Source organism: Pseudochaenichthys georgianus, chromosome 5, assembly GCF_902827115.2.
Source record: "Pseudochaenichthys georgianus chromosome 5, fPseGeo1.2, whole genome shotgun sequence".
Taxonomy (NCBI): Eukaryota; Metazoa; Chordata; class Actinopteri; order Perciformes; family Channichthyidae; genus Pseudochaenichthys; species Pseudochaenichthys georgianus.
Genome location: NC_047507.1, coordinates 41224417 through 41247980, shown reverse-complemented (window position 1 = coordinate 41247980; position 23564 = coordinate 41224417). Strand labels below are relative to the sequence as shown.

Below are 23564 nucleotides of genomic sequence, written 5' to 3'. Positions count from 1 at the left end.
ATGTTCTTTGCAATCTATTTTTTGAACGCCTTACATTTAGATAATTCCATGATTGAGTTTACATTAGTAGTTTTCTGTGACTTAATGATTTCTTTCTTGTTGAAATAGATTTGCTTTATCAGATACCAATATATTCATCTGCATGCATGGTTGGTGAGACATGAACGATCTACTCGACGTCCCCGTGCGGCCGAGCCGACGCTAAGTGCTGCTGCTTCACACATAAGAACTGAGTGCAGTTTGGAAAAGGAGAAGCAGTTATATAACCCATGTGTCAAATTCCCACTTGGTAGTTCTGCTGAAATTCAAGGCATGTTAAGCAAGAATATGGTAATGGGAGAAAGAAGAAGAAGTTCTGAGGTCAGAGGTCGGCTCACACGGAAGCCGTCCTCTTGTCCCGCTGCCTCAGAGGTGTAAACACGGGAGTGTTCGAGTGGTTCATTCATTATTCACTTACAAAGGATGCATCATGTGGACGGCACTGCATTATTCTGGCTGATTTCAGATCAGTGCAAACACTGCTAGGACTGAAGGCCCTGGAGACGTGAGAGCTGATCAGTGGGGGGGGCGGCGTCTCCTCGCTCACTCTCCCCTCCTCGCGCACTCTCCCCTTTGCACTTTCTATCTTTCTGCATCTTCATAAAAAACCTTTAAATGATGAACTATGCATGATCTGTACTTTTAGTTTCGGTACTTCGCTAAGTATTTGGTAAGTGTATATGATTCTTGTACTTTTGTATTTGTCATTCAGTAAAACAACACGAATGCAGGGCTTACTTTGCTTAGTATTGCTACATTGTAGTATTAGTACTAAGAGTGGAGTATTCTCCCACCTCTACATTGTAGTATCAGTACTAAGAGTGGAGTATTCTCCCACCTCTACATTGTAGTATCAGTACTAAGAGTGGAGTATTCTCCCACCTCTACATTGTAGTATCAGTACTAAGAGTGGAGTATTCTCCCACCTCTACATTGTAGTATCAGTACTAAGAGTGGAGTATTCTCCCACCTCTACATTGTAGTATTAGTACTAAGAGTGGAGTATTCTCCCACCTCTACATTGTAGTATCAGTACTAAGAGTGGAGTATTCTCCCACCTCTACATTGTAGTATTAGTACTAAGAGTGGAGTATTCTCCCACCTCTACATTGTAGTATTAGTACTAAGAGTGGAGTATTCTCCCACCTCTACATTGTAGTATTAGTACTAAGAGTGAAGTATTCTCCCACCTCTACATTGTAGTATTAGTACTAAGAGTGGAGTATTCTCCCACCTCTACATTGTAGTATTAGTACTAAGAGTGAAGTATTCTCCCACCTCTACATTGTAGTATTAGTACTAAGAGTGGAGTATTCTCCCACCTCTACATTGTAGTATTAGTACTAAGAGTGAAGTATTCTCCCACCTCTACATTGTAGTATTAGTACTAAGAGTGGAGTATTCTCCCACCTCTACATTGTAGTATTAGTACTAAGAGTGGAGTATTCTCCCACCTACATTGTAGTATTAGTACCAAGAGTGGAGTATTCTCCCACCTCTACATTGTAGTATTAGTACTAAGAGTGGAGTATTCTCCCACCTACATTGTAGTATTAGTACCAAGAGTGGAGTATTCTCCCACCTCTACATTGTAGTATTAGTACTAAGAGTGGAGTATTCTCCCACCTACATTGTAGTATTAGTACCAAGAGTGGAGTATTCTCCCACCTACATTGTAGTATTAGTACTAAGAGTGGAGTATTCTCCCACCTACATTGTAGTATTAGTACCAAGAGTGGAGTATTCTCCCACCTCTACATTGTAGTATTAGTACTAAGAGTGGAGTATTCTCCCACCTACATTGTAGTATTAGTACTAAGAGTGGAGTATTCTCCCACCTACATTGTAGTATTAGTACTAAGAGTGGAGTATCCTCCCACCTGTGTGTACTGGGAGGATGTGACGGAGAGGTCATGCAGAGGAAGAAGCTCGTCCGGAGAGCAAAGGTCAGCCTGTCGGATGGCTTTAGTTCTTCAGGCGGACACGACACCGTCAGGCTGAAGAAATGCTGTTTATTTTCAGGTCATTTGTTTTTCTGGAAGCATTTTGATGATTGATTTTCAAACTGCATTAAGTTCTGTTAAATGACAGTCTAACGCACGACAACAGAAATAGGTCGGGATTAACAAAGTATTTCATAAAAAGCAAAAACACAAAACGCTCACTAGGAGGATCAAAACTGAGAAACTATAAGGTCAAAAACGCTAAACAAAACATCTACTAGGATTATCAAAAAACGTGTCTATCAAAAATCTACTTGGCAAGGTCAAAGAATGACTGGCAGACTTGGTGAGACGAGACGAACTGGCAGAGGACAAGGGGAGACGAGGCTATACATACACACAAGGTAAGGGGACACAGGTGGCAACAATTAAGGGAGGGGCTGACAATCACGCTGGAGGGAAAACACAAGGGCAGGAAGGGCTCTGAAACGAGAGGGAAAGGTTACTACAAAATAAAACAGGAAGTCACAAGACAAGGCAAAAGACAAAGGATTGAACTAAATGAACTCACTTAACATAAATGTCTAGACATTGCACCACACAGTGCACTTTTATTTTTAAATAAAGGCAACATTCAGACCATGATCAGCATTCATATGATTGGCTGTAATTGAAACCTATCCTAGCAGTAGCCGTATACAGGCTGATTGTCAGTGCGCTATTTGCAAACAGCAGTATTGATATACAAGTCTCCAGTATGGGTTGGTTCGTACATAAAGATGGATTACATGACATCTCCCAAATGTGAAGCAAAGAAGGTTGATGGCAACTCATGAGTTAACTATGTTTCTTAGCACATAGCTTGCTTTAGTTGTAGTATCTTCAGTGCTTCTATTGATGTTGGACGAAGGGGTTGTTGTTCTCACTCAAACAAACAAATGTGGCAACAACACATGTAGAGAATTATGTATACTGTTTCGATTTCGTATACATCTTCTTATAAAGCAGGAGTGGGCAAAGAGCCAGACAGCACTATGAATATAATGAGCAGTACAGTGAGAGCACAACCTCGCAAAAGACATGCAGCAAAGCAACGCTTATGCTACACTTGTAACTGTAATGTGAATTTGACCAAACAAATGTATTACAGATGATTTCTTACCTAGCCTGAGAGCAGATTCTCTAGTAGGTGAATTAGATTATTTGCGTCACTTCAAAGTACCCACATGCTTATACAGTTAGCGATGTGTTAGCAATATCACATTCGAACAGGTTTGAAAAAGGAAACCTCTTTTGAAGAATGTTTAGGCGCTGTACATTTGGGGCGAAAGAAAAATCGAATCATTTTTGAGTCCTTCAACTCAATGCTGTCTGTACTCAGATCTTAGTGATGGTGGAAAAGGAATGGAGAATGTTCTTCGTGAACTCTTCTTCAACCAATAAAAACTAAAACAGGACAATTCTGAAAATCAGACGGATATTGTTATAGATATGTGAACTGTGTTGAGAATGTGCCACCAGAGAGCCGAACCTACTGGAGCGTTTCTGCCTCCACCGATGGAGAGAAAGGAGGATCTCTCTCTCTCTCTCTCTCTCTCTCTCTCTCTCTCTCTCTCTCTCTCTCTCTCTCTCTCTCTCTCTCTCTCTCTCTCTCTCTCTCTCTCTCTCTCTCCCTCCGTTGCGCTCCAGCCGTCCGCAGGAACACTTCTTCAGCCGGAGCAGATTCCCTCCGCGTCTCAGTGACTCTCTCTGGATGAAACCCATCAGAGCCACAGGAGAACTCGCGCTGTGATAGAAGTGAGAACTTGGAGGATCCAGAGGAAGTGATTAAAGCCTCAGTCATGGCGACAATAGGGGACTTCGACCCGCTCAACTCCACCGTACCTGCGACCAAGATAGAGATCACCGTCTCCTGCAGGTAACAGCGTTCACACGCACACACACACACACACACACACACACACACACACACACACACACACACACACACACACACACACACACACACACACACACACACACACACACACACACACACACACACACACACACACACACACACACACACACACACACACACACACACACACACACACACACACACACACACACACACACACACACACACCTGCAAACACTCATCTGTCTTCTCACACTCCCACATCCTGGATGCTTGATGTGAAATATAATCTCTGAGATGATCACACTGTGCGTAATGTCCTGGCGTTTTCTACGAAGCTCAGATTGTTCCTCTCGCTTTACATCAGCGTTTTGGTTCTTTAAAGTGCATGGAGCAACTCTTCTGTATCCTGAGGAGGGATTTGCATGTGCTGTGGGTGTAGATGTGTGTGGGGGTGCAGCAACTATTCTGAGTGTCTTGGAGAGCTCCCGAGAGACTCTCAGAGATCACAGTGCGTGGATCATGTTCTCACTGTGAAGAAGGACCAGTGGCGGCGCAAGAGATTTTCTTTTGGGGGTGCTGTGGGCAGTGGCGTTTTTATATGTACAAAAGTGGTGGGGCACAACAAACTTAGATGTCTATAAGCTTCTGCAGTGAGGTTCATGGCTGGTGGCACTGACTCTTCAGGTTTACAAATATTATATTTTTTCCTAAATCAAAATATAGTATTATCTTGAAAAGCTTTTTTTGTCTGATGCTTCGATTCATTTTAAACAGACAGTTCAACAAAAGGATACCCAAAAAATGTAATTTGATCATTTAAATATTGAATTGTTCTCTCTTAGTAAGATCCCATTTTCAATAGAATGGCGGTCTTACCTTGATTTGAAGACGAAGTCCATTTGCCTATCCTTCTGCACTAAAATCTCTATTACTTTTTTGTAAAAGTCCTCCTTATCTTCTTGTAGTTTCAAAAGTCTATCATAAATCTAATCGTTACATTTATGATTAAAAAATGATAAAAGTAGGGTAGACATGTGGATATTATCCGGCTGAACAAAACGTACATTTATCTAACAGCTACGTTTCCCACAGATCTTATTTCGAGCTATTTTCTAAAATCCCATGGAGAAATCTCATTGCTTTTTTGTGGAGGGAAGCCATGCGCAGCTTACTTCCAGGTTTTAGGACGTGTCTCTCGTCTCCTCTTCACACACCACACTTTTCGCGGCACACATACTTACAGCCAATCAGCTCTGAATGATGTGAGATGACGTATAGTGGGGATGGCAGCTCTATGCCCCTATGGTCATTATTTTGTTGCCACACACATTAAATAGGAACATACTCTGAGCATGCGCAGTGTAGTTTTTACAGTCACCGTTCACTTAGACAGAGAGAGGGAGGGGCAGGATCGGGTTTTGTCCCACATGGCTCTAAACAAACAGCTCAATGCACACACTGTAGACACTAATTAGAAGAACACATACTAAAACAGCAATGTACAGACGAATCAGAGGATTAACCATGATCTTAAAATATATTTTATTTTATTTTTTTGCATTTTTTTGTAATAATTATTTGTAATACTTTCTGCTCACACTAGGTGGGGCATGCTCCCCTGGGAAGATGTTTTTTGTAATATTGAAGTTAAAAGCATCAATCTGGTGCACTTCAAGAGCAAAATTACATACATACATCTCTCAACACCCATATGAAACAGAACTGTAAACAGATTTTCTATTTCTTTATGGATATTTTACAAATCACTCCCCTTTTAAACTCTATTCTTGTTTTACTGTCATATAGTATTTCATACCTGTTTTTAATTTATGCTCTTATTTTTTTATAACTATAACGATCATATAAATGTGCGCCTCGGAAATACTTATTTACATTAATCGTGACCAAACCGTTTGAGACCCACTATCGAAACACTGAGAGAGTCCTTTACCTCACTGAGCTGAGGTTATCTGAGACTCTCAGTCTGACAGGAGAGACTTCTCCCTCCACCTTATTGTTGAAAAAGCTCCATATATCCGTTAGTGTAGCTAGCTAGCACCAGATGCTAACCACAACGATCTCCGGTAGATACCTACCGGTGCGCGCTCCGTGGCTCGTGCCACACACACACACACACACACACACACACACACACACACACACACACACACACACACACACACACACACACACACACACACACACACACACACACACACACACACACACACACACACACACACACACACACACACACACACACACACACACACACACACACACACACACACACACACACACACACACACACAGAGCAGAGCTTGAATGAAACACAGAGACCCAGAAATAGGCTACTTGTACTGTACTGTAGCATATTATTTTCGAATCAATCATTTTTCAAATTATGAATTTCACTCATGAAAAAAATGTGCGCTGCCACTGGAAGGACACTGAATATAATGTGAACAGTGGTGAGTTTACTGAGGTCTGGAGATAGAGAAGATCATAAACTGCAACTGTGTCTAATGTGTACACTTGTGACCGTGCAATACTGCTTTAATATCCTGAATTTGTGATAAAGGGCCATGACAGTCCAACTTTCTATTAAACGGGACAGATCCTGCAAACTGCACTTTGTCATGTCTCTGAACATTAAAATGTCCAGTGTAGTGCCGATGAAAGGGAGTCGGAGGCGGTGTATTCTAATGGACTTCCACACTTTATTATCCATTCATCAACAAGCGATAGGTACATGAGCTGCTCTACATGACAAGCTAGCATGAATGACCTCTAACCCCGGTACCCTCACTAACGGGTCCGGGTTGCAACACACACTAATCACACGGTGAATGATGTACTAATAATGTGTCACCACACAAGCCCCCCCTGAATTCACCCATAAACAAAGTCAGCGTGGCGGGGTGGAACGACAGGTCCACCCCCACGACTCCTGAGCACGGGAGTCGGAAAAACGACCTCTGCCTGTGCGGCCTCCGGAAGAGGCGAGACCGGAACAACGGGTCTCAACTCAGTGACAGGGATCAAGGCCGGGGGGCGCCCCCGTCGCGGAGGTCGTGCCAGCACCAACGGCTGACCCAAATCCAAATGGGCCGCCTTCACCCGGTCCACAGAAACTCGCTCGGCCTTACCACCCAGGTTGACCACGAGGTTTTTGTCCCTGTGCTCCAAAACACGGAAAGGTCCATCGTAAGGAGGCCGCAGAGGACCCCTGTGCACATCGTGCCGTATGAAAACGTGCTCGGCCGAGCGGAAAATCCGCGGGAACCCGGGAAACTTGAGTACCATGTTGGGAAGTGGGAATCAGAGCAAAAGTCTCAGAGGTGTCCTGCAGGCAAACCCGCTGTGCCGACGCCGACCAGGGAACCGACGTGTTAGGGAGGAAATCCCCTGGAACTCTCAACGGCTGACCGTAGACCATCTCAGCCGTGGAACACTGCAGATCTTCCTTGGCCCAGCATCACGCAAGACAGCTTATCGACCCAATTTCCGTCCTTCAGGCCAGCTCTGAGCGCTGCCTTCATGGAGCGATGGAAACGTTCACAAAGGCCGTTAGCCTGAGGGTGATAAGCGGTTGTCTTCTGAAGCTTAACCCCCAGACCACACGCCACAGTGTTCCAGAGCTCAGACGTGAACTGCGAACCCCGGTCAGAGGAAATGTCCGACGAGGTGCCAAACCGACACACCCACGTCGCAATGAAATCCCGGGCTATGTCAGCCGCCGACGTTGACACGAGAGGAACTGCCTCCGGCCAACGGGTCGTCCATTCCACCAAGGTGAGGAGGTAGGAAAAACCCTGAGAGGAGGGCAATGGACCCACGAGGTCGATGTTGACTAGGGGTGTATCGGTTCACAAACATTTTGGTTCGGTGCGTACCTCGGTTTTTAGTTCACGGTTCGGTTCGGTACGTTTTCGGTACAGCAGAAAAAATTATCACAAAACATAAAATATGTTTTGGGGTTTATTTAATTATTATTAAACTGTGAATTATGTATTCACCCAAATAAATACAAAATATAATAAAATAAACATTAAGGTGCAGCATTTCGATGAACTGACATAATCTGTATTTGAACTGAACTGTACTAGTACCTAAGCAGCCAGTTTGACATTAGGACTTGCTTGTCATTGTATTTTCATGTTTGCTTAAAGAAAGATGAACTTGTCCACATTGCTTGCCGAAAGGGCAGATCTGCTGGCACTAACAATGTCTCCTGCTGTGGAGAAAACCCTCTCGCTAGGGACAGAGGTAGCAGATACTGCCAGGTAGCGCTTTGCTAACATGGCAACATAAGGATATTTGGCGTTTGTAATAGCTTTGGCTCGGTCTGAACTTGTTGCGAGTGGTGGAGGCTTAAATGCTAGTGGGAGTTGGATTTGCACTTCAGTCTTTTTTCTTTTGGTACCGGTGATATTCACGTTCGGGTGATGCCTTTTCAAATGAGTGTGCAAGTTTGATGTATTGCCAGCCGCGTAACCAATTTTAGTTGAACAATGCCGACAAACAGCTTTGGTTCGGTCCACCTGTCTTTGTCCGTCATCCTTGTTCTTAACTGTGAAACCAAAATGTTCCCAAACCGGAGACTTCAATGATGCTGGAGGATTTTCGAGCTCAACTTTACCTGCGTTCGCCATTTCGACAGTTCCTCAAATTACTGTCTAAATTTGAACACATCCCTGTGACCAGCTCTCATGGTATGCCTCTCGTCCAATGAAATGACTTGCTCGCTCTATGACGCGTTGAACCCAATGTGAGCAAATTACTCTGAATGCTGCGACGCAGCACCTGAGATTACTTCCAAAAAGTTGTTCACGTTCTCAATTTTTTACGTTTAACGTTATATTTGTTCGGTATACTTCGGTACACACGTGTATCGTTACACCCCTAGTATTTAGATGATTGGTTTCATCAGGCTTGATGGATAAATATAGTTGAGTATCATCCGCATAACAATGGAAATGTACAGAATGATTCCTTATAATATTGCCTAACGGAAGCATATATATAGTGTGAACGAAATAGGTCCAAGCACTGAGCCCTGTGGCACTCCATGGCTAACTTTGGTTTGCATGGAAGATTCATCGTTGACACACACAAACTGAGAGCGTTCAGATAGATAGGACCTAAACCAGCCTAAAGCAGTTCCCTGTATGCCAACTAAGTGCTCTAGTCTTTGCAATAGGATGTCATGGTCGATAGTATCAAATGCAGCACTGAGATCGAGCAAAACAAGAATAGAGACAAGTCCCTTGTCTGAGGCTATTAGAATGTCATTTGTGACTTTAACCAGAGCTGTCTCTGTGCTATGATGTGTTCTAAAGCCAGACTGAAAATCTTCAAATAAATCATTGTTTTTTAAGTAATCACACAACTGTTTTGCGACCGCTTTCTCAAGAATTGTTGAGAGGAACGGAAGATTAGAAATAGGTCTATAGTTGGCTAAAACCTCTGGAACGAGGTTGTGCTTTTTAAGAAGCGGTTTTATCACTGCTACTTTGAATGATTGTGGAACATAGCTTGATAATAAAGACATATTCATAATATTTAATAAAGAAGTGCTAATTAATGGAAAAACTTCCTTCAACCGCTTAGTTGGAATTGGGTCTAACATGCACGTTGATGGTTTAGAAGAGAGAATCATTGAATGTAATTGTTCAAGGTTTATGGCTGAAAAGCATTCTAGTTTACTATCTAGTGTAATATTAGAACTTACGATTCCGGGAGCTGTTGACAACACTATACTGGTCAAAGGCAAGAGGTCATTAATTTTGTTTCTAAGAGTAACAATTTTATCGTTAGAAAAGCACATAAAATCATTACTACTGAGTGCTATGGGAATAGAAGGCTCAATCGAGCTGTGGCTCTCTGTCAGCCTGGCTACAGTGCTGAAAAGAAATCTTGCATTATTCTTATTCTCATCGATTAATGAAGAGTAGTAGGCTGCTCTGGCTTTACGCAGTGCTTTCTTATATTCATTGAGAGTAATATGCCAAATTAAACGAGATTCTTCAAGTTTAGTGAAACGCCACATCCTTTCAAGTTGTCTCGACCTTTGCTTTATTTTGCGGGTTTCGGCATTATGCCATGGAGCTAATCTATGTTGTTTTAGTTTCTTCTTTTTCAAAGGAGCAACAGAGTCTAATTTTATTCGCAGCGCATCTGTAGCACTATCAACAACATGATCAATTTGGGGTGGTGTACATTTTGTATAAGTTTCCTCCCCTACATGCAGACATGCTATCGAGTTAAGTATTGGTGGAATCTCTTCCTTACATTTCGCTATAGCACTAACAGATAGGTTTCTGCTGCAGGAGCTTTTGACTAATGCTTTGTAGTCTAGTAACAGTATTTCAAAAGTTACTAAGAAATGGTCGGAAAAAGCAGGATTATGCGGTTCGACTAATAGTTGCTCAATTTCAATACCATAAATCAGAACAAGGTCGAGAGTGTGATTATAACAGTAGGTTGGTTTATTTACACTCTGACAGAAACCAACATAATCTAATATAGAGTTAAATGCAACAGTAAGGCTATTTTTATCATCGTCAACATGAATATTAAAGTCACCTACGATAACTACTTTATCTGTTTTAAGAACCAAAGTTGATAAAAACTCAAAGAATTCTGATAAGAATTCTGAATAAGGACCTGGTGCACGATACACTGGAACAAATAAGATTGGCTTCAAAGTTTTCCAGGTCGGATGCGTAAGACTAAAAACGAGGCTTTCAAAGGAGGTATCATTTAATTTTGGTTTCGTATTTGTTACGACCCGCCTCCCTACTGAATAGTAGTGGCTCGTGAGGCAGTCCGCAACATAAAACAAAAGTACACAACACGTAGGCACTAAACTGTGATCATACATTTATTGCCACAATACTAAATCATTCCACTGGAGGACAGGTAAAACAAACAAACAGACGGAGGGGACAGACGGAGGGGACCATCAAAGATGGCTGAGTCCATAGACCTGGCACAAGCATGGAATTGAACCTCTCGCACAGCCGCTCAAAATTCACCCTATCCTTCTTGGAGCAGAGATGGACCTTGTTAAAGCCTCTGCTGTCGCACCTGTCGCACTTGAGCATCTTAGAAAGACTGTTAAAAAGGACAGCTATCCAAATGTATACAAGATGCTCCAGTTGGCACTGACTCTGCCTATCGGATCTGCCGCCTCTGAGAGAAGTTTTTCTGCAATGAGGAGAATTCGGAACTGGCTGCGGTCAACGATGGGAGGAACAAGATTTTCCTCACTTGCGGTTCTTCACATTGAGGACGACATAACCGCACAGCTGTCACCTGAGGGGATAGTGGACATATATGCGGAATGTACAAAAAGGTGTTTACTTCTGCACTAAGGTAGGACACTGGTTAATAATATTGTAGCGTGTTCAAGTAACCAAGGGATATAGCAGTTATCAAATAAGTATAAGATGTGCAGTTATGATACGTTTTACAGTTATGTAATGCACTGTTGTTGGGGGAGAGACCGCCCCTTCCATATGAGTGTGTGTACGGCGGGCATGAGGCGTGCATGACGGGACGAGTTGCATTCGTATGTGGAAAAGTCATACTCAGTGCGGTGAGCGCTGGCTTTATTGCTACTGTATCCGTAGCACCACACGCAATAGTTGGGACTGCGTACTGACGTCAGTAAAAAAGGTTTGCCCCCCCAAGAGCAAATGTCAAACTCCGCCTATGGGTTCACTTGATTTCTGACAGAATGTCCGCCTAACATCTGGGAAACTCTCTCAAAGAGGGTCAGTGTTACACATTAGGATCCTCTTCAGAACTGAAGCCTAGGATATATGTATGTGAGGAGGAAGTAGGCAGAGCGCTTCAATCTTTGCATGACTTCTGGTTCTCCTTCCTGAAAAGACAACGCATGCTTCTGTCTCAGGGGACAAATGTGATCAAAAGGCTCAAATGCGACCCATCAAATTATTTTAAACACTGCAAAAACAGCCCCCAAAATATTTTTTAAAACACATTTTCAAACACATTGTCTCGAATTGTTATAACAAGCATAACATTCTAGCAACCAAAAAACTTTTCCCCACAAGAAAAAACGTTTTTCACATTCTTGAAATTCCTTTTTTGCACAATTAATATACACACATTCATTCAGAGGCTCAGGGAGTAACACTCACACACCGTGGGCAATGCATTATGGATCAATCAGGGCTAAAGTATCTAGCCCAGGGATACATGTTGAGACCACTCAGCCACAGTCAGCCCACCTGAAGGATAGCTTCTCAGTAACACTCCAACTCGCAACATTGTGGACCAACAAGTGGTCGCTGAGAGTCATTGTGTTGTGAGTGAGATACACACGACGTTATAGAGTTCTGACATTGTCGATGATTGACAAAGTTCTCTGCAGACAGAAGCAGGGATGTGTGCAGATGATGCTGCATGGTGCTGATCCTCCTCAGAACACCTGCTGCCTCCCTCATCGCCCCCTCCTCCCTCACCCTCCTCGCTCACCTTCCTGCACCATCCTGTCTGAGAGGCCGCGCCTGATGTCTCGTGACATTTGACGGTTCTCTCATGTAGCCACACTGTGTCGTTATTGCATGAACGTTGCAGTATTGTCAGGGGAGGTTATCTGGAGGTGAAATACTTTATTTCTAAAAGCCTCTGTGACTTCTCCCTTATTCCCAACTTTTTAAATCCGAGCTTGTTTTGCAATACGAGGAGGATTTGTCTGCAGAAAAAAGAAATGGGTCTGTCTCCACACACTCGATCCCTCAGCCAATCTATTCTCTGCCGTCTCTTTTTCCCATTAAGGGTTCCATCAGCTGCGCTGCTGCAGCCCGGAGCCCCTGCAGCTGGTAATGAGCTGGGTTGCTTTCTCCACTCAGGTTAAGATGCCTGACACAGAGTTCACTGTCAAACGGATAAGTCACAAGTGGGAAAGGGAAATGAGAATGAGGGGAGAGCCCGGATTCATGTCCCTGCACATAATGACTTTATTAAAGGGAAGACAGGCAGGCAGCTGCACCTCAGATCTGCTTTAAGTGTTTCTTCGTGAGGCGGTTTTAAGTCACATTGTGAAAAGGAGACGAAAGGAGGGCAGTCTTTACAACTAGGACAGGTGCATTGAGAGGACAGGGATTGTAGCCTTTGCAGACCATTCATTCTTTCACGCAGACCTACTGTCTGTAACACACTTCGTGGAAGGGAAGACACAGAGGTGTCGCACTGATGAAAAAAGAATGACTCAGGAAGTGTGTAAATACATTGAAGCTCCTACAATTGTTATTGTTTGCATCTTCCACATTATGCTGATGGAATAAGACTGGGCCACAGCTTTCTTTCATTTTACTGCTACACATTCTCACATGTGGCTCTACCACAGCAGATACATACCGTCCCATGTTAATGAGTATAAGTACACAGTGGTTCCTGCAGAGTTGTTTTTGTGTGTGTGGAGAAATGCTTTCCCCTTGGGCGAGTCGTGTGTGTGTGTGTGTGTGTGTGTGTGTGTGTGTGTGTGTGTGTGTGTGTGTGTGTGTGTGTGTGTGTGTGTGTGACACTCACCTGAAGCAGTGAGAAGAGGAGCTGTACATATTTCAGAAGGAGTGACGTCACAGGCTCGTATCTGATAATAAAGTGCCCCAAATCAGGAGTGTGAAAAACGGGTGCTACAAAATGGAGGGAGTTGTTGTAAAAGTTGGACATTCGATTTGCAAAACGAGCCATCTGAAAGCGACCGCACAGGGGTCACATACTTAGAATATGCTTTATATGAATCTTCGGGATAATCATACCATGCTAATGTTGCTAGCTAATGTGCTAATGTGCACCAAAACAGTTTCACTTGGTTCTTTCCAGGAAGGAAATGTTGCAAGTTTGAGTAGAAAGTATTTGTAATTATCCAAACAGAAGACAATAATCTGTATATATCTAATCTCATATACTATACTTATCACATGCCTAGTAACATCCGTCACAACATGTTTCAATAATGAATGATCTGTCTTCCTCTCTGTCCACGCACATTGGAGCCTCTCTTTGAGCTGGCCTTTCCTCCCTGGTGGGGTCCCTGGTGGAGCAGAGAGCTGTGGGTGGGGGTCCTGCAATGATGCTCCATCTACAATGCACAATTAAAACAAGCAGTGACAGCAGGCCTCTCACACAGAGACTATGCTTCTCCTCTCGATCAATGCTTTAATTTGTCAACTCACATTAATATTGGGGGTTGTATTTACTACTTATTGTTTTACTTATTACATTGTGATGGGAGACAGAAATACAGATGCCAAAGGTTGTCCCGTGACTCAAGTCGCCACGGACATTCTCTTAACGATGAGAAGTATGTTCTGCAGGCCAAAAACGTTCCCATTCCACATTTGAAACGGAACACACCGGGAGGCTGCTTCCCTGATTGTGTCATGTATGCATCTCATTAACCTCGTAATGTTCTCCAGATTGCCAATCAGCTTTTGTTCTCTGGGGTAAAAAAGGATCTTGCTTGGTTGGACTGTTATTTAAAGCATATGGTATACATTGTGAATACATTCTGTGTTACACCTTTAGTCTGACTTCAGTCCAACCCATTAGCACACATGTTTCCCTTAGTGTTGGGATTAAGGGCTTTATTACATGAGAGTTGTTGGAGTCTACCGGACCAGGTCCGTCCTCCGCGCAGATCGTTTGGATATGGCCAGAGCGGGGTCGCCATCCGGATCTGCCAATGACCTTTCTTAGTTCTGAGGGGAAAGGAATTGTGTCCTTCGACACTATTCTCTGTTAGCTGTACAAAACTAGACTTTGCACTCCAATGGATTGTTTCTTCAAATAAGCACTTTATTACACAGTTCAACAAAGATATATCAATCCATACTATACCACAAAGCGCTTTGGACTCCTTCTTGAGTTCCCACCGTGACAGGCTCGTCAGTGTGAGATCCCAGTTGAAGTGAGCGTCGAATTCTGAATATATCTTGTTCTTTATAGTATTTGCTGTGAAGCCCCCACCTTTGGTGCTCTCTATTGGTGCGTTTCCACTGCAGCGGGTAGCTCGCTTTAAGCGTGCCGAGCCGTGCGGGGCCCGTTTTTGGTTGCGTTTCCACTTGGCCTAGTTTTGGCCCGGGGCTACTTTTTCACCTTTTTTCTGGCCCGACTAAATCGTGGTTCTAGGGCCAGGAACAACCAGGCTGAGTCGGGCTGAGTATGCTAAACTAGAGAGAGGATCGCTGGCAAGGGGGCTACAACTACAACAAGATGAACATATTTGACCGTGATTTAATTATAATACACGTTTCAAAATGATGCCGAAGTAACAACATACTGATACCGGTTAGTAAAAACCATGAATTAATGCTTTGACAAGTCTGCAGACACACGGCAGGCGAAGAACCTTTTAAAATGCATGTTTTCTAAATGTAGCTTGGCTAAGCTAACGTTGTATATGCTCCGACCGTCCACACTCACAGCAACGGCCTATACAGACATAAATAAAGCAGCGACTGTATTCACCATGACACAGACAGTCTGTGGTTTGTACTTGTTTAACTTTTGTCTAGTTTCTGAACAGATATGAAGAGCTGTGAGCTCTGAGTGCTAAGAGCTAACGGCTGTGTTGTTTTTTGGGGCGCTCATTGAAGATGACGTCACGGCTCCGCCTACACTGTGTTACTATAGTTACTGCCCCAGTTCCTAAACTGTAATGGAAACGCAGCATTAAAGTGAGCCGGGCATAATAAGGCCTAACCAAACCGAGCGAGGCCGAGCGAGGCCGAGCGAGGGCTGCAGTGGAAACGCGCCATATGCTGCAATCTGCCTTTTCTGCCCAGCAACACCCAGTTTTAGCTAAGGTCAGGCCAGGGCCATACTCCCTTTTTTCTAATTACCTGTTTTAACTGGTTTTCTCACAAGACAGTTGCGCCTGGTGAAGCTCAGGGCCCCACATACCGTACCATGGTGTTCTCGTCCTTGAAGATAACAGGATGTAGCCGGCCAGCAGTAAACTTTAACACGTTATTTTTCCATTCAGACAGCTCAATGTGTTTAGCGTTTCCTATAACAGGATTTACTATATCTTATATTCACAGTTACTTTTTGCCTTATCTTTATCCTTCAATCCCCCTTTTGCCCCATTCTAATGATTGGGGCAACAAAACAACGCTATTGTTTATGTACATTTATGTCAGCTGTTTTAGGCTTCTGTCTCTCTTTCCCACATTCTGCCATACGGTGGTACTGGTGGTGCTGTCGGGAAAGTGTCCATTGCTGCTGCTTCTTCTTCGCCTTCCTCAATGTCTGGGTTGTTTTCTAAGGATAGCAAGGCGAGTTGTTGGCCCAGGGGAGTAGAAGGTGCTATGGCGGTACTAATTATTTTGTCCACCATTGAGCGGATACATGGGATGCAGCAGCACCCGCACAAGGTCAAAATTGCTGCAAACACGGCCATTGATATCTTGTGTAGTTTCATTTTGTGGGGAATTTGGATTATTACTTTGGTCAATGATTTGCCTCCCCCTTTCACCCACTATGATAATGATTATTCCAACAATGATGAAAAAACAAAGTGTTAAGGCCAAGCAATAGAGGTGTTGGTTAGGTCCTGAGTTCTTCTTCATCTTCGTTTTTCTTGTAAAAGTTCTTTGGTGTATCAGTGTAGGTGAGTGTCTCTTGTGTGGTGTGTGTATGTGATGCGTGTGGTGTACCGCCTACTTTGGGGGAGCGGTCCCTTGTTGTGCCTCCTCGCCGGCTGTTATCTCCTGGGCTGCCGTTGGTTCTCCTGTTGTCTCCTCCTCCTCGGAAGTGGAGTCGATGTCCACACTTGGGGGTTGGGGGGCTTCGGTTGTTTGCCTGATGTTCAGTTGGCCTAGGTCCTGGATGGTGTCAGCGAGGGTCCTGGTAGGTGCTGGTGCTTCCACACACCTGCTCCAGTGGTACCACGTGTCTCCTTTTCCGTCTACTCTGACTGCATGATCTGTTCGCTGGGTTACCTTGAGTGGTTCAGAGAACCTTGGAGCACACCACTTGGGTTTGATCGTCTTCAGGCGGACGTATTCAGCGTCCCTGCTGCCCTCAGCTTCCTCTGTGTGTCCTTTGGCTCTGGCTGCTGTGGATTCGTCCGCGAACTCACAGCGTAGGCCCCTTTTAGGCCGTCCTGGCTTGCCGGGTCTTTGTCCCCCCGATCCGCTTACTGCGGCTTCTGGGCTGCCTGCTAGAGAGATGTCTTTCAGATCCTCCTCCTCCGGCCCGCTGATGGCGGCTTCCGGGTCGATGCTGGAGAGATGTCTTCACGATCCTCCTTCTCCGGTCCACTGATGGCTCCTTCCGAGTCGACCTCCTCTGCGAGGGCCCCGTCCGTCCTGATGTCGTCCCTGGTCCTAGCAGGTGGTTTCCCCGCCGCACACTGGCACCAGCTGTACCAGTTGTCCCCCTTTCCTTGTAGACGGACGGCATGGGATGTCCTCTGGGTCACTCGGTCGGGGCCGGAGAGCCTGGGGTTGACAGTCAGCCTCCTGCGTCTCGGGTCCCCCTTTCGGCGTCAGCAACCTGTGTGGAGAAATCTGATACAAATCCCTCAAGCCTACGCTCCGGGCTCTGGGGCCCTCGGCTGTTTAACCCACCAGTGCGTGGCAACTTGGAGCCTGTTGGTGGGGTGTCTTAAAACAACAGACGTCTGTGCACAGGTTTTCTAAATTAATTGAGCTTCAGAATCGTAATACTTGGACTGTGCCCACTAAATAAGAACCCCAACATCTTTAGGTAAACTAAATAACATATTTCAATAGCTCTGAATTTCTGACAAGCATCTGTATTTATTTTTAAATGAAATCCCTGAGATCCCATTAAAAATCTAAAAATATGATTTGAACTGCTAATGTTTCTGGTAAAGAAACACACTAATGTTATGGATTCAAAAACAACCAAAGTCACGATACTAACAAAGTGAATGGCTTCCTGGTGATACTGCTTCTACCCGTCAGTGCTTAGATATTATCCCACTGAAAAAATGAATACAGAATTCCAACAAACTGTCATCAAATGTCTTTCTATTATAAATGTAGATGAAATGTATATCCCCATAATGACCTAAACAATAAAGTCTAGGGCTTTTACTTCTTTACCAGGCTAGTTACATGATGTTGTCTGTTGAAACATTACTCACAGTCAGCTTCTTCAGTATTCCATTCTGGACTTACATCTCTCACAGCAGCCCCTTGGCCACTGATTCTCTATCTGTGTTACCTGCTATAACTCAATCAATATTAGAGACATGTCAACATTCATCAAACAGTGTGTTATCCCCAGATATGGAGCAGGTCAATTCTAAAACTGTCAATCAATGGTCAGATTGAACAATGGAGTTGGAGCAGCAGGTTCCTTTCAGTCCCTAAATGAAAAATGTACATTGTAAAGTTTACACTCCCCCTTTTTTACACATTATCTCATGTGTAAACAAAAACCTGTATGGAAGAAAACCTTCAGGTCATAATGGATTATAAGACAATACCAAACATTTTTCCCAAATGTACATCCATTATTTCCCCAGTAAACACTTCAGTGAAATGAAGTGTTTCTCTCCATCTTTCAGTCCTAAAAGAAACAGAATCTTCCTGTGTTAGTTTGAGCTTCCCATTCTGCAAACGGCCACCTCCTGTGGGAGTGAAACATCATCCTGCAGATTAGATACGGTTTCCCCTTTTGTGCAATGTTAGGAAACCTCTCTTTTCACACATTATTATCACACAAAAATAATGTGTTAGTCCAAAAACATGCTTGATTAGTCATCGTTTTAAATCATGCAGTTGCACTGATCAGGTGCAGACATACACTCACTCACACTCACACTGTCAGGTTGTAAAGTCAGGTTTGGTCAGGTTTGGTCAGGTACACCGCAGAGTCAGTCATTGACAGTGCCTTCCCAAGTTACCCTGTCGGTCAGGGTCAAAGGTCAGGTGGTCTCAGTCCTTTTTGGCCATGTGTCGTGCTCTGCAGAGACTTTGATGTTCCAGCACAGGCCAGCATCCTCCGTCTATAAAAATCTGTATATATGGAGTGCCATCATTTATTAATTCACAATTACAACTATAATGTTCAAGATATCTCCAACCCCTCCTTGTTGTTTCCCACATTCCCTGAAAAGTGTCTACAATTATTTTCTTGAGTCAAAACATTATCAGGATCTGTAAAGCTCTGCTATGTATTTCATAACTCATTATATTAATTTATCTTCAATTCTGGTGCACTTAAAGAACAATGTTACCCTCTTTAACAATGCGTGGAACCTTGGGTGTCCAAACATGCAACAATTACTCCCTACTTTATCAAGGATTTAAAAACAGAAGTCATTTCGTATGTCCATCCGAAAGTCCTCCTATGGTAATAACTATGCCACAATGGTGAAACCAGCACCTCAAATTGAAATACTATATTTTGTTTAGCACCAGCTTTCCCTTCAACATGACCTATATAAAGAAATATTTGTCTGATCTTATAGAGCTGTTACTAAAACTCTCCCTTTGAACTGATCAATACTGTAACAAATTATAACACTACCAAATTCACACTTGAATAAAAACTATAAAAGAATAATTTGTAAACATGATGAAAAGGGTTCTACTCTGTACTCCTAACTCCCAAACCCACTACTTAAAGTCCAGTGCATACCTCCATCATGCCCTCCCCCTCCCTCATCAGTGTGTTTTAGGATGATTTTTCACTTCACTTTAATAGTTTTCTCTTTACCGCTATTTTTATTTACCAATTGATTAATTCATGGTTAATACATCTTCTTATCTTCACTTATTTATCAAGTCAATTCAAGTTCTTTACAATACATTAGTAGATACCTTGTGGAGTATTCACAATAACTAATCCTCTCTAGGGTATGAAATCCGTTCATCTTTAAGCAGATACTATTTCCTTATTTATCTTTTGTTCATGATAACAATGGTATAACAACCACACGTTTTACCCATAGCTAGTTTCTATAACAAGATTATTATGTGTGACATAATAATCAGATGTCTTGTTTGCTAACCAAGAATATTAAACTTTAATCTTTTCAGTATTCCAGACCATCCTATAAACAAGCAGCCTCTTATCTAAACACTAAGCATTAAGGTTTCTACACCACCAACCGGGAAACTCTTGCACAACTATGCTGTAAAATCATTGCATCATTCCTCCAGAACAATCTGAGACAAGCATGTCTCAAGATCTTGTCATAATGAGCACAGTCAGTGATGCAGCTGTAGTCAGTGGCAGGGTCCCCAAAAAGCCAGGACCGGCCCTGGTCAGTGGGCTCCAAGGAAACTCTCCCTGGCTTTGGGATGAGGGGAGGAATCACTTGGCAGACACACGTTGTCGGCTGTACAGCAGAAATCCCCCAAAACCGCAGTACCTCTTCACACCACTGTTGCCTTGACAACGAGGCACAAGCATAATGTCAATATCTCCTATGCGTTCTTTGCACACTTCTTCTGTTCGCAGTGAGCAACTCTTCACCAACACACTGATTCAGAGAACCCAAAAGGTGGTGCAGAACTATCCAATGCTGTTGTAATCACATCCAGCCACTGAGAAAAACTCAATTTAAATCTCTCTCCCAACGGGTTGCAAAATAAAATAAAAAGGCTGAGGTCAGGAATGCTGAAACATGTGAGTGTTAAAACAAACTAATGATGATAGTTGTCTGCCTATTCTTTATTACTTCAGTTATAAGTTAATAGGCAAAACAAAGACACCCTCCAACCACTATACTAATCTTTTATCTACTTGGTTAATTCTATTCATTTTCAAATTGTTTATCTAAGTTGTGTTACAAGCATGGTGATGTTGTAACAGAATACAAATAACTGTATTCAATCCGCGCCGTATTTGAAAGCTGTAATGAATTAAAATCAATGTTTAAGGACGTAATATAAGTTAAATATATTGTTCATCTAATTACTGTTTTATTGTGAAGGCATCTCTGGTGAACAGCGGCCTGTGGCTTTTATTTTGAAAGGCCGTTCCGGAAATATACTCCGTAATGTTTACAGTGAGTTTGAATTCTATAAACACGGAAAGTTACGATAACAATCGTTCTAATGCATTAAATAAAGTCATGAAATAGACAAGGAGGGGAAAAGGCGCGTGGAAGCAAGCAATGAACTGAAAATGCCACCAATGCTCTGTTTTAACGTGAACCACTTTTTACTTTCCCTTAACGTTACTGTCTGTAATATAATTGTTTTCCTTGAAATATAATCAAGTACAATCCTTAGTTAATGACAAATACCATGACATTCACAATGTAATGCAATGGTACCAATCAGTTCTCAAAACCCCTCATAAAACCACAAAGTGACGTAACTGTATCCTACAAAAACTATGCTAAAAACAGCAAATTATAGTTTCTTATTTATTTCAATATCTACTACTTGAGCTCCCACATTGATCTATTCATTTTCAATGTTATTCACTCCTTGTTTTAAATTCAATGCTCTTTCTTCATGCATTTAAGAAGAGAGAGAGAAAAAAGAAGGAGGGGGGTGTGGGTACTCTCACAGACACCCCGGCTTGAACAGGCATTCCATGAGGAGGGGGGCTTCCTTGAAACAAGAATGACTTCGTATCTATTTATCTGACTAGGTTAATATGTGTTCACTTGTATTTATTAATACACTGGACAAATCTTGTCGTTTCTCTTAATGTCCTTATTCTTATTTATTTGAATGTCCGTGGAACAACACAGAATATTGAAGAACAGAGGGCAGCTGACCACAAATGAGCTTCCCCTGTTATATAAACATTAATATATTCCTTCTGACTGACAAGCGTTCAAAAACCCTCCTGTTTATCACTTAGGCTACTACTTTTTGTTTTATTCATAACCTAAAAATACAATTGTGATGAATAGCTTGCTCTTTTTCTGATTGAAACAAAGAGTACTCTTCTACAGAATCCGAAAGTGGGGGGAGATTCTTTCACAGACAAATACTGACACCCCGGCTCCGGCTGGAGCTCTCAGCCTTTTCAAGAGAAGGGGGGCTTCTTTCAACAACTAACAACAAACTATTGGTATACCAAAACATTTACCAACATAAAACAAGGTCTTTACGAATCAACAATGACAACCAACAGACAGAACAATCAACAAACAGCAAACATTGTACACAGATATATTAGCTACTGATACGGCGACCAGTTTTACACTGTACTATTGGCTACTTGTTTGACAAGTTTGACACCTTTCTTTTAGATACTAGAGTCTCCCCTAGTTTTACACTGTACTATTGGCTACTTGTTTGACAAGTTTGACACCTTCTCGTTGGACCGCGGCGGATCCTCATAAATTACGGGTTCCACCCGCTTCTCATCACAGATTTGTTTATACCCTTGTTGATCTATTCAGTGCACACCATTTTATTTACGTTTTATCTTTACTTTTTAGCTGAGACAATTATTTCTGCCATTTTCACACAATCCTAAAATGTAGTGGTATTTCAAACACATCTATTTGTTGTAACAGGCAGATGCTTACCTTGATTCTAAATGACCCGGGTTTTTGATTGTGTGAGATGGTTTCTTGTAAAAGCCGTAAACTCAATGTTTTTTGGTGTCCTCTCAGAAAGTCATCGGTGTCCGGACTTCCCGCTCTAGACCATCACGTCGGGGTCACCAAGCTGTTGGAGTCTACCGGACCAGGTCCGTCCTCCGCGCAGATCGTTTGGATATGGCCAGAGCGGGGTCGCCGTCCGGATCTGCCGATGACCTTTCTTAGTTCTGAGGGGAAAGGAATTGTGTCCTAGACACTATTCTCTGTTAGCTGTACAAAAACTAGACTTTGCACTCCAATGAATTGTTTCTTCAAATAAGCACTTTATTACACAGTTCAACAAAGATATATCAATCCGTACTATACCACAAAGCGCTTTGGACTCCTTCTTGAGTTCCCACCGTGACAGGCTCGTCAGTGTAAGATCCCAGTTGAAGTGAGCGTCGAATTCTGAATATATCTTGTTCTTTATAGTATTTGCTGTGAAGCCCCCACCTTTGGTGCTCTCTGTGCTGCAGTCTGCCTTTTCTGCCCAGCAACACCTAGTTTTAGCTAAGGTCAGGCCAGGGCCATACTCCCTTTTTTCTAATTACCTGTTTTAACTGGTTTTCTCACAAGACAGTTGCGCCTGGTGAAGCTCAGGGCCCTACATACCGTACCATGGTGTTCTCGTCCTTGAAGATAACAGGATGTAGCCGGCCAGCAGTAAACTTTAACACGTTATTTTTCCACTCAGACAGCTCAATGTGTTTAGCGTTTCCTATAACAGGATTTACTATATCTTATATTCACAGTTACTTTTTGCCTTATCTTTATCCTTCAGAGTATACCCTTTTTTTGACTGAAAAATATTTAATTTGAACTACACAAGTTTAACCATTGTGTGAATAAAATAAAATAAAATGTCAGCAAACATTTTACGAATCTGTCAATATGAACTTTTTGTGCCTTCAGATAAGTTTGCTTCCTCATCACATTGATAAACGATGTGATCTGGACGGCTTTATGTTTAGGGTTCAAGGATATTTATTTCCATTCACACACAGGTTTGTCCAATACTCCCTAATGTTCTTTCTAGAGGCCACCACACTCCTACAATAGCGAGTCTTTGGTGGAAGCTGTTGTCTACAGTTGTAATATGTTTTACAGG

At 42.8% G+C, this 23564-nt stretch overlaps 1 protein-coding gene across 3 annotated transcripts in view; it reads left to right on the top strand.

Annotated features, from left to right (window-relative positions):
• The first annotated feature begins 3672 nt into the window (after positions 1-3672).
• Positions 3673-23564, top strand: part of LOC117447326 (copine-9-like) — a 237482-nt gene continuing 217590 nt past the window's right edge. For 2 of the 3 annotated variants that reach the window (XM_071203218.1, XM_034084027.2), the window contains exon 1: positions 3673-3900. In XM_071203218.1, coding sequence (XP_071059319.1) covers positions 3824-3900 — 77 coding nt within the window. In that variant the 5' untranslated portion in view covers positions 3673-3823. Of the gene's footprint in view, positions 3901-11025; positions 11266-23564 lie in introns of those variants that run through there. The other variant, XM_071203217.1, reaches the window with a different exon arrangement.